This window comes from Egretta garzetta, unplaced genomic scaffold, assembly GCF_000687185.1.
Source record: "Egretta garzetta isolate BGI_Z169 unplaced genomic scaffold, ASM68718v1 scaffold251, whole genome shotgun sequence".
Classification (NCBI taxonomy): domain Eukaryota; kingdom Metazoa; phylum Chordata; class Aves; order Pelecaniformes; family Ardeidae; genus Egretta; species Egretta garzetta.
The window spans coordinates 6756646-6769207 of NW_009258952.1; the positions used below are offsets into that span (position 1 = coordinate 6756646).

General features: G+C 42.6%; 1 protein-coding gene across 1 annotated transcript in view; it reads right to left on the reverse strand.

Annotated features, from left to right (window-relative positions):
* Positions 1–12562, reverse strand: part of SULF1 (sulfatase 1) — a 63005-nt gene that overhangs the window by 48542 nt on the left and 1901 nt on the right. The window contains exon 2 of the mRNA XM_035890109.1: positions 8339–8578. Coding sequence (XP_035746002.1) covers positions 8339–8578 — 240 coding nt within the window. The remainder of the gene's footprint in view (positions 1–8338; positions 8579–12562) is intronic.

Sequence of the window (12562 nt, forward strand, 5' to 3'; positions counted from 1 at the left end):
CCAGATAATAATCAGCAAGTAATCACAATGGGTGTCTGAGTTGTTTTTTGTTAACCAGAGGATTGTAAACAATTAAAGCGCTATGGAACGTGTCGTGGCACTGCCCAGGAGCTGACACCGTCATGTGCAAATGTCCTTGCTGGATCTTTACATGCTTGGCTTGCAGAGTCAACCCACATCCTTCACTTAGCTGTAGCCCTACACTTGCTGAATTGCCCAAGTCTGAGTACTGACCGGGAATGCTTAGCTTTAGAAGCCGCTTGCACACAGCAGCTACAGGGTTTAGGAAGCCATTTCTGCCTGTAATTAATAAAACGGAGATTATGACTCAATGGGTAAAAGCCTCATTAAAAAGTAATGCCATTTCAAGGGACATCTTTTCATTATTGCGTGTAATGGCCCCCACAGGGATATCAGGAAAGATAAATGCTGATTTTTGCATTTTAATAAGACAGTGTTTATCTGCATTCTGGCAGTTTTGCTAACTGTTCCCAGGACACGTTGTTATTTTTTAATCACATGTAGAGTAGCTTCGTATATCAGAATAATTGTATTCTATGTATGTTCAATTAAGTTTATGCAAAAAGCAACACATGGCATGGTGAACAGTTATACAGACATCTAGGTGTCTCAGGAGCAGCTGCAGAATATACATGTTTGGTACCTAATAGGAATAGATGCCTTCATACGGGTTTTTGTTTTCCCTTTAGCAATTAGCTAATGAGTCCTGAACTGGACCAAGAGATCCGGGAGTTGCAATGGGTGCAAGAGAAGGAGAATTTGACCCAGGGGATCTCTGGAGTTTGAAGCCAGGATATTTATAGCTGAATGTGATGCAAATTCTCATAATTCTCAGTACATTTTTCCCCAGTATTTTCTACAAGCATTTATGACTAATGTTTACAGTATCACACAATAGAATTAGTCCCCTAACTCCTGTCAGCATTAGTGGATTAGTATACAGGTGAACTGGGCTACACCTCCTGGCGAGACATCTCTGCACTTCCACGGATCAAAGGATGTATATTATGTTGTACGCCCTTGTTATTTGTTGAGGCTTATGGGAATGTTTCCAATGTAAAACAAACCCACACCTTTAAAAAGACACGCTGCAGTAGGGTTTAGTCACCGTGACCCAGACAAGAGCTTTAAGTAGACAGCCCACTTCCTTTAACAAAGTCAGGAAACCATTTACAGGAGTTGCGAAGCACTGTTTATATGACATTTCAGGGCTGACACACAATGATTCTGTGCTTCTGGGGACAGCGCCCAACAAAACTGCAGCTTCCGGATTATTCCAGTAAATTCCTCCTTGCTTTCTTCCCATTATGCAAGCGACAGATTCAAACCCGAGAAGTTTGATTTTTCCCTTCTGTTGAAAAATTACAGAGGATTAGTGTATCACGTCATTAAAGTGCAGAAGGCCAGGTTGGTATGCCAGCACTGCCGAGGAAATGAAATAAGCGCTGCCCCAAAAATGCAGTGAGGAAACTGAGGCACCAAGAGGTTAACCTTCAGCTAGACCTAAGTCACGCAGGAAGCCTGTGGCATTGCCAAGAATATTATTCCGATTTCGCAGTTCCCGGTCTTGTAAGTTAACCGCAGTAGAAAACCTCAGGTTTTCTACTTTTTCTCCAGCTTTGTGGGTCTTTCCCCGTTGCTGCCAGGTTTACCATTGTAACCAAAAAGAGCATTAAAGATTTTATAACTCAGCAGTTGCAAAAGGCATTAGCCTATAACTTGATATAGCAATCGTTCATCTGGGTGATGTCTTTAACAAAGCCTGTATTATGGGCCAAACTGGTAGCACTTTCCAGTACTGATGTTGTCTGACACTTCTCATTATAAGACCCTGTTTTCAGTTGCTTATTACTTTCTTATACTTGGACCGAAACTTTCTGCACTGGATGTCTGCCTCAGGCTGGATTTTTTGAAACTTCTTAGCCCGAACAGTAGCCATATTTGAGAACCGCAGTAATGCAAAAGGAATTACGTTTAACATCTGAAAAAAATTATGCCTGCTTTCGTTTGATAGCACTTCCATACTCTGTGCTGAGAGCACGAACTCTGACAAAGACATGATGGACTCTGTCAAGGAGGCATCTTTTATCACCCTCATGAAAATCTGTCCAAAGTTTACTCAGTTTTGGAAAAAACCCTGCAGTTTGTGTGTGCTGGAGATGTGGGTGCCTTGGGACTTTATTCCCTGTCTGCCTGTTGAGTGGTGTCAGTAGGTGGGAGAAAGTTGATTGAAATGCAGAGGGCAGGAGGTGACCAGAGAAGGACAAGCAGTTTGGGGAATGGCAGGAGATCCAGTAAAGGAGCTGAGAGGGGGGGAAAGCAGTGGGGGCTTGGGGGCCCAGGACTGGCAATGTCAACCAAGGAAATGGTCAGTGAATGCAGAAAGGAGAAAGAAGCTGACTGACAAGGCAGGAGGGGTGGGAGGACCAGATTTGCTGATCAGGCTGGGAAAGGGGATCGGTAACGGTAAGCGGTGGGAACAGGACGTGTCTGTCAAGGACTGACGGGACCCAGGAGAGAGGGTGGGAACGGCTTGCAGACAGACAGGCTGGGGAGACCAGGCTCAGAGCAGAGGCCGAGGAGAGGTCTTGCAGGGCCAGAAAACTGGGGTGAGGAAACTGAAGAGTGGAGGCTGCTCTGCCTACTGGGGTAGGGTGAAGGGAGCCAGAAGTGCTTTTGGATGGTGGGGAGGACAAAACAATGCCTGAAAGGACTCCTGAGCCTCACTGGTACCTTCCTTTCAGCGGACATCTGAAACCCTATAGCTTCTACCCCCAGCCCCCATATATGATAAAAACCCACTCTGCTTAGTAACTTGGTAAGAAAGCAGTAGAGTTTTGCAGAGGGGATCTGAAACCCCCATCCTTGCTGATGCGGATGCTGGCATGATGCCACTGGGTAGAACTGGTCTATCTTTTTAAACCAAGGAAATTTCACCCTCCAAAAAGCGATACACTATTATGTAGGTAAAGACTATCATTTGGCCCCATGAACTAGAGAGATGAAATAGTTGCATAGACAATGTTCTACCCAGATTTTCATAAATGAAGCACTTGAATGCATAAACTTGCTAAAAATTTTTTAGTGCATGGTTTTCTGTGCAATATTTAATAGCACAGAATTCTGTTTTAAGCATAAGTAGGCAAACATGCTGTGGTTTTTGACGAGGTCCTGGAGAGAAACCAAAAAAAGTTTCACTTCACATGATACCATAGAACTAGAAAATCCTGCATGTTATCCTTTTCAGCCTTTCTCCTCTTCTACATTTCACTTTTTGTGGACTATTTGAATACATTCAACTTATTTGATTTTTATTCATACATTTCACAGTTTGACTGAAAGTGCAATTTTATTCTGAAAAGTTTGGCATATTTTTAACTATTTAAAATATTTACAAGATAAATTATGTTTGATGCTCCCCAGCCTCTTTTATACCAATTAAGAAAGAACCTGAAGGCTTGGAGTTCTTTCTTTCTCTTTCTTTATTTTCATGTTAGAAATATTCCGAAAACCAGGACTCATTCCCTGCTCACTCATTCCCACCCCTGTATCATATTCTGTCACCCTCTCTGTTTTGAAAGGGTGCGTGAGACAGGATACAAATTAGGTCACCGAAACGATGCAGATTAAAAATAGCGAGTGCTGGCTGTGAATTGTCCTGTAAGGCTGTGAACAGGAAATGCACTGGCTTTGCCTCCAGAGGAAACGTATTGCCTGCCCACACCTTCAGGAGGCATAGCTTTTGCTCCCTTTATGAAAGATTAACTTGTCCCCGTGTGTCAGAAGGGAATGGTGCACAGTTTAAATACTCCTTAGCTTTCAGGCTTTTGTCATCTCGGCATTTTGTTAGTTCTTTGGTCACTACACTAAGAAATGTCCCCGTAAGTGACAGATGTCAACCGACACGCATCAGAAGCTGACGTGAGCTGTTGAACATATTAACTAGATGTCAAGCAAGAGACTGTTCCTGTTCATCACTACACAGAATTCTGTGACTAATGTCAAAACATGCCAGACAGTGACATCTTGATGTCCAGTCACTTCCTGAGTTTTGAGTTTTACAAATGCAAGCGTTTAAAAATTAACGTTCAAGACTTTGCTGTCACCATTTTTGTCCCACAGAAGGCTGAGAATGCTGTCAGGACACTTGCGTTCATGAATCCTGAATGTTATTCTGATTGGTTGCTAATTCTGAGCAAGAGATAAGATATTGGGAAGTACATCTTCCCAAAGACAAATCTAAAAAATGTAAGCAAATAACTGCCTGATTTGGTGATCTCGACTCTTTCAGGTGGGGACTCCGTAAGGGGAGAGCCTGGTCCGGAGTTTGGCAGGTTGCTGTGAGGCTGCCAGCGGTCGCTGAGCCAGGGCAGACTCCTGCTGTCTCCTGCACACTTACACTGGCTGTGAAGGCTAAGAGGAGTGAGGATTAGAGGGCAATAATTTTATAAAGTAACACTAAGCAGAGAGGGCTCTGAATGCATACGCATGTTAAGGCAGGGTGGGAATTTTAAACTCGCATTTCTCTTCATTTTGCAAAGGGATGAAACTTCAGCTGGTAAAAACGTAAAGTCCCTCAGTATACAGAGTGTGACACACTATTTAACAATAAAATGCTTGTTGCATTTATGTCTCCTGGATATTGGCCGTGCTGTTGTCATGGCTCTCTGTTCTAGAATACTAAGATAATGCTCAGCTACTGCTCGATTATTAAGGTGTAGCTCAACCCTTTTCTACTGGAGGAAGCCAAGGCTGAGGTAGTGCGCTTCTGGAGTTTTCCCTTGGATTTGTGTAGGTGAATGGCAGTGGGAACTGACAATGCCGAAGGGCGTATCTGAGAGGCAAGGCTATGTGCTATAGGGCTGGGACAGAACAGCAGAAGGTAAAGAAAGTAAGAGACTCCAACAGTGCCTCAGGGAGGACTGAAAGAACAGCAAATCACCAGCCAATGCTTTGGAAAGCGCAAAGCAAAATCTTGAACTTCTGCATCTAATAATCTTACAAATAAAATTTCTGAATCTAAATAGCTGAAGGGATGTCTGCTGACATTAAAAACTATGAGATGAAAGAAAACTTAGCAAGCTTTTCTCACAATTTCCACAAAATTTGAAAGTGATTCAGACTGACCCTTTTTCCTCCCCAGTATGAGCAGCTGGAGCCTATATAATTAAAACAAATGTCTCATTTCTCTGAAGTTCTCCAGAGTTGCTTTCTTTCCTCTTTCTACCCATTTACTGTGTCTTCCCTGCTATTTCCTACAAATTCTAGTTTAATATTACCAATTTTGTGGACTTTCAGCAATCAGGAAGCTGTGCAGTTGACTCACTCCTGCATTAACATATGCTTGTGAGTTAGGGAAACCATAAACACTGAAACATCCTTAATTGTTTGGGGTTTTTTTTTTAATGGAAATTAGGAGCCAAATTGGCAGTGTTGTTTCTGAATATTGTCTGCCCTGCTAGCACCCAGCACAGTCCCTGCCTATGTTTTAGCACTGATGTATAATCTTCAAAAAAAGGATGTTTCCATGAAATGCAACATCTCCATTAGGTCACATCAGAGTAGAACAGAAATAGCAGAATAAAATAGAAAAAGGAAAGAAAAAAACTTTCTGTTCTTTGCCAGGTTTTCCTAGTGAGCTCTAATTATGACCGCAATTTATTAGAGCACAATTCAGACCTCTCTTTAAATGGCCTGCTGTGCTTGCGCGGAGGCCTCGTGGCTTCGGCAGGACTGCCCTCATAAGCAGCCTGCCCACATGTGACCAACTGCAGTACACAGGGTTTAGTTAAGGCTGTGTCAGGTTTAGACAGCGGATGAGTTACAGATGTTGGAAACTATTTGGAGTGAACAGAAGTAAAGGACATCATATAAACAGTCCCCCACTCCTTTATTTCCACTGACTTCTATAATAATTTGATCCTATGCAAAAAGTGAGAGCTAAATCCTCATCAGTTCAGAGACCCAAGTTGGAGGTGTTGCACATTGTCTCATCTGGACTGGAGCTCTCTGGACCAGTGCCTTATCAGGACTGTCACCAAACTGTGAGTGGCCTTGGGTCACTCATTGCTCTTTCTCCTCCTCAGTTTCTCACTGAGAGGGATACTGATTTCCTCTCAAAACACATAGAAATGCACAGGGTAAATACCCACAGGGTCTGCAATATCAGCAGAGTCACAACTAGTCTATGCGGCATGTAGCCACTTTTCCCCCCCGGTTCCCTCTTTTTCACTCTCCGTTATTCTTGACTCACAGGTATTCCTGAGCCATTACAATTTTACTAAACTTTCTAGCTGTGAAGTGTAGATTATTAGTTGGTTAGTGGACTTTTGATGACTTTTTAATGAGGCAACACTGTCCTTGAAAAATGTATTCTAAGATCTGCTGTTAATTAGGCTGCCACTTCAAAAAATAATTGTGCGGTAATTAGAAGGTAAGCTCATCTTACAAGGAGTAAATGGATAAATTCTTTGGGCCACATTATTATAGGGTCAAACAATGTGCCTTGGTCAGAATCAGAGTTTCGTACAAGTATTTTCATTTGTTTCCATTTCCTTTTTCACCTTCCTGCCCCTTGTTAAAACTCACCTACCCTGACCCCTCAGTTTTAGGACTGATGTTCTCTCTGCCTGCCTTTAAAAAGGGATTTTTTTCCTTTTCCTTTGACCCATTTTTCCTTTCTACTTAATAGGGCCAAGTCTGCATTTAGTAGACATCTCCCCATGCCTTTGTAATACAAGGCAGTGAGGAAGATATACCCAAAGCAGAGTGTTTACCCCCAGAAGGACAGAGAGGGCTAGTGACAGAGCTCTCCAGTTTAGGCATGAGGCATTTAGTTATGCAAGTACTAGATTACAAATCAATATGATGGTAAAATTTTTAAGGACAGGAAAGCCAGGCCCCACATGAAGCAGCCATAGATCAAGCAGAAAGGATTCCTGAGACATAAGCCATGAGACAAAGCTTACATTTTAGGGCAAATTCAGCACCTTTTCTAGGAGTGTCATTTGTCTCTCCCCTCTTTTTCTCCTCCAGAGCCCTGATGCTGACCCTTACTTAGGTTTAGCAGCGCTGTACTCAGTCGGCAACTTCACTGAAACCACCTTAATAGAGGCTGAAGTACTAGTGTTCAGTACATGTGTCAGAGCCAACACCAAGTCCAAAGAAGTTAAATAATTGTCTGTTTTTGCTTTTTAAACAGGATGCAGGAGTTCTCTAGAACTACAGATAGAAAGATACAGAAGAAAAAAGAGTGAGCTGTCTGTGTGGTGAAGAAAAGACGGCAAACAGGCAGATAAAGTTAAGGCATTGGATACAGCAGCTTTATGAGAATTCGGAGAAGCAGACAGCGTGGAGATGTTTGCCTGCTATATGTTATGAAAGCGATCCGTTCTTGTGCCTAAGCTGCTGATAGAGACAAACTTCTTTGCTGCCAATTACATTGTAAGGGCCGCAGTTGGCATCGAGATCTGTGCCTTGTTGGTCCTGTAAAGGGGAGTCTTTGTAGTCGAACGACGCTTCTGGACAAATTGCACCCTGATGACCTCGCACAACTCCTGTACCTTGCGAAGGGGAAGTCAGACTGGAGCCTAACGTGTCTACAGATTGAATCTTAGGGGATAAGTGATGCAGAAATGAATCAGGTTTTACATCAAGCTGAAGCGCAGACGGGAGGAATAAGAAGAGTTCTTTGTAGACAGGAAAGGGATCTCCTGACTACGGAAAACCACCAGGAATTTACAAGAAAACTGTCGAATCTTATTGGTGCACAGCAGAACAATCCTTCTTAAAGGCATGTTTCCATTCCTTTTCAGAAAATGCAAATGAAATATTGCTCCATGGCAAAGTTTAAATTATACCATTCACCTTGTTTCACTCCCATGACAGGCACTTCGCTCCTGTGAGGTCTTTGGCACCAGTCCCCAGCCTGGCCCTGACATCTTCTTCCATAACTGTTAGCAGCTGTCCACAAGCAGGCCATAATACTGACCATAATCACGTCTGAAACTGCCAGTTCAGACCCACAATGCCACTAAAATGCACCTCTTTCGCACTAGGTGTAACTGCCCAACAACTTATTTCCCACCTGGGATATCCAAACGTGAAAATATGCTGCTCCATTACAAGCGAGTTTCTTTATGTGGCTGTTAGCTGCGGATCTGGACCAGCAGGCAGTACTACCCTCCCCCTCCATAACACTAAACCTCTACTTTGTAAACCCAATAGCGACTTCGTTTTAGGCAGTGATTCGAGACCCGTTGCCGAACACCCGTCATCTTCGTTTTAAACAAAGAACTACTGTTGGTTTGTGTCTTACCTGTTCTATACCCAGTGTTATTGAGATACACGGCGAAGGTACGTGGCTCGTGAGTAGCCTGCCATGAGGGAGAAGAGCAGTTTTCGTTGTTGGTGTATATGTTGTGGTTGTGCACATACTTCCCAGTCAGCATGGAGGAACGTGATGGGCAGCACATCGGGGTGGTTACAAATGCATTGATAAAAGAAGCCCCTCCATTCTCCATAATCCTTCTGGTTTTATTCATCACTTGTAAGGACCCTGCAATAAGAGGTACTGATCATCACTGTGCTGCAAAAAATAGAATATATCGGTTGCTTCTATGCCATTAAAATAAAGTATCAGTGATTAGCCTGCGTTTGGACATCAATCTGTACTGCTCCATAGCTTGGGTAATCTTCAGAGAAAAGATTTTTATTATAGCACCAAAAATATTTTTCAGGATTCCAGAAATACATTTTTCTCAGGTTTCAAAATGAAATTAAAATACAGACTAATCTAGAAATACCATGCTAAAGCTTTAGAGCTGTATCAAATTTATAGATCAATAGTTCTTCAAACACTGCTGCGGGAAAACAGTATGTTACACAGACTACATCATTAGTCAACGTGCCAGTAAAATATGTAGAATTCTGAGATTACCAATAATTTCTTACAATTCTTTCAATTTTATCAGATAATCAGCAAGAGAGAATGAGAGAGAGGAAGAAGGTAAGGGAGGGAGTGAGAGATAGGGGAGAAGAGAGAGAGAATTTGGTAGTAATTTTTCTGGAGGACAGTTTTTCTGGACACAGGATCAGCATGTCTGGCTCTGATATGGAAGCACTGTGCTCATAAACAGCTTTTGGGGATGAATCTGTATGCAAAAAATATTGGCAAAATTCAGCACCTTTCTGAAGAAACTGTATTGGTCCAGTTTAAAGAACAAAGACATTTTTTGCATCCTTCAAAACACGTTCATGACCAACAAGGTGAGACAGGCAGGGCTTGCAGATTCCAGATTGCAGAAAGACTGAGCAGCTCCTGATAGGGTCTGTCAGTATTTGCTGACAGCTATCAAACTTTGCTCTTTCTGTTATCCAACAGAGCAGAGACCGAAGGGTGAGGGTGAACTGTAGATATGGCAGTATGTGTCCAGGAAACAAGTTTGTGCGTTGTAATACTTGCACAATTTTGATGGTAAAAAGAGGTTTCTGGAATTCTACTTTCTTTTTTCCTTTGTAATTTCAAGTCATTTTGCACAGTTGACAGCAGCGGGCTTAAATTTAAATTCACTGATTCCACTGATAAAATAAGAGTTTTTCTCGGTGGTTTTGTTTGTGTCACTTGAAAATCAAATTTAAAAAGTATTTTTTTAAACATGAAAGACATGTCTGTAAAACCACAAAACTGCCAAGGAGACTCAACTTGAAGTGTAAGAAGTAAAATCTTACAAATTATGTTACTAGTTAAATTTAAGCATGCTCTGGTTTTTGGCCGGCTAAGAAGTCAGTGCTGACTAAGAAATGTTTTGCATCAAAATTGTTGGATTAAAAGAAGGCAGAGGCAGGCAGCTCTTCAGCATCTCCTGGTGCAGTGCCAACATCTGTGTCTTTAAGGATACGTTTAATACCCTGCATATAAGTCACCATCATTTTGGACTCGTCCTCTTTTACAGTCCCTCTTTTCGAAATGCAGAGCATCTGCATTCTTGCTTTCCTGAACTCAATATAGACAGACCCCATGGGTTTAGAGATACGGAGAAGTAAGAGAGTAACTGAGAGGTCCCTGAACACAAAAGGTCTCCATTTGTATGAGTGGGAGCACTTCACTCAGTTGTTGAGTAAAAGTTAAATGAGAGGTCATCCTCACTCTACATGTCTTTATCTCGGACCCTAGGCTGGCTTTTTCCTTTTAGTTTTTGTTTTGGTTTAGTTTGGTTTTGCCGTAGCTCTCCCATTTTTGAGATGTCACAGTTTATTACTGAGAGCTCAGCTGAAAAGTGCTTGCAGGTCCTTAGATGGAAAGTGCTCAGTTCAGGTACACTAATGCACAGCAACAGCAGCAGAGCTGATGTGCACTTTCATGCCTCCATGCATTATAAATGAGTAACTATTAGAGAGCTTCCTCATACCTCTGCTTGGTCAGCCCTCTGCTCTTGCAAACCTGCTGTTTATGAGTAAGTTTTTCCTCCAGGTATGCACTTACTGACACTGATAATAGATTTAGCCCCTCTGGAAATTCTGGAATAGGCACTTCAAAGCAGGTGAGACTTCCTCATTTGGAAAACAAAACATAAGTAAGAGATAAAACTTGCTGATATAAGTTATAATCCCTTGCTGTCTGTAGCTCTCCTCACAGCTTGTGCTCCTTACCATCTGGCCCACAGTCTTCAGGGCACACGTACTCAGGCGCTGCCTGACAGCAGGACGCTCGCGTTCTACATGACCGATTGGGGAGCACCTGAGGGGAACCAGATAACTGGGAACAGCCACTTTGGAGACAGAAGTTAGCAAGTTTTTTCAGGCAAGAAATTCAGTGTCACCTCTCAGTCTATTCTATATATCAAGAAATATGTTTGGTAACCAAGGTTTCATAACAAGTCTTAAAGTTGCAGTGGATTTTCATCCAGGTGTAACACAGGTAGACAACGCTACAAAGGGAAGGCTAGAGCCACCTTGTCTTTAAATTTGGAGTATATGCAAGGCCCCAGGAAGGTGACGGACTTTGTCAAATCTCAGCACATACTCCCATTTTTTCAGCTTGTGTTGTTAAGTGCTTTGAAAATTCTGGTGAAGATGGAAAGCAAACCAGGCAAATTATACCTGACATGATGCATTGAGATGATGTTGTGATCCCTTCACCCACCCTTCACTCAGTGGATGGTTTATATGAATTCCACTGAGTAGTACATTAGGCTGTAAACAAGGTACAGAAAAAAGTATTTGTCTCGATGGATTTTTCCCTCTTTTTTTTTTAATCTTTTCCCACTTCTCTGACATCTCAAAGGGCTCTGGGTTAGAAACACTGGAACTACCAGCATATTCATTTATTTTTACTCCTTTCTGACATTATGCAAGATACTATGCACAGTGAGGATTATCAGAGTGATTGAGGGGTCATGGTTTGAGGTATCGATGTGTGCAAGTGATAGAGAATCTGGAGGACAGGAGAAGAGACTAGAGGGTGAGCAGAAAGTTGGAAATACCTGTACTAATGCCTGAAGAGAGTACAGACCTGACCCTAGTGGGAGCTGGGGCCTCTGCCCTGGGGAGCAGCAGCATGGGGTCTGCAGGGCGGCAGTAGTCCTGGGCACTTCTGTGTTCAGGGAGTTGGCCCTTTGCCTCGAGCAAGATGCCCATTTGCCTTGGTGTTGGGCAGTTATTTCTCTACCCTCAGGATCTTGGTGGGGGAAAGAAAGGGCACAGAGGCACAATTTAACCAGCCATTTCTCAGCTTCTGGACCCAAGTATTTGCTGAGTTTCTTCAAGAGCTGTGAGCCAGGCTGCTTTATACGACTTAAGTTGCCATCCACCAGCTGACCAGTAATGTCCTTTCTCTGTGCCACATTCCTCCCAGCATAGACAGGAACCGACAGGAATTGTGGAGCAGTTTGTGGGGCTTATCTGATAAGTTGAATGAGGCATCAGCTCTGCTGAACTTCTTTGCCTTCAGAATGCAAAACCCAGAGGGGTGGTGCAGATCAATAAGAAGATGTACATACTCCTCTGCTTTGAGCACTAACTAAATGCAAGCTCCCTGCCTCTTGCAAATTCTACTTTGGAAAACTCCCCTGTATACCATTTGCACTCAGGCAGCTGAATATTTTGGTTCAATGCTTATACATGCTCTGGAGACAAATTCTTCCCCAATGAAGCCTATAAAGCTCCTTATATGCTTTTATGTTCAAGCATTCATTTAGAAGAGCTTTTAGAAATGTTCGTGCTGGGAATACGATAGCAAATAAGCCATACTTTCAGTCTTGTGATTTTTGGATAGCAATGCCTAAGGTTTTTTCTGTTTGTGGCAGAAAGTGTTACTTCCCATTGACCTTTGGGAAACTTAAGATTTTTCTCAAGAATCACTGAAGGGCGAGGGGATAATTCACACATGGAAACCAGTATGGCTTTACTTTTCAGATAAGCAGAATGATTTATTACTAGAAGTGCGAATAATGCAGTATAGCAAGTCTTGGGGCTGAGTCCTGTTTCCTGTGAAATGATCTATGAAAAGGGGAAACCTGTGTCTTCATTCAGTGCAGCAGGA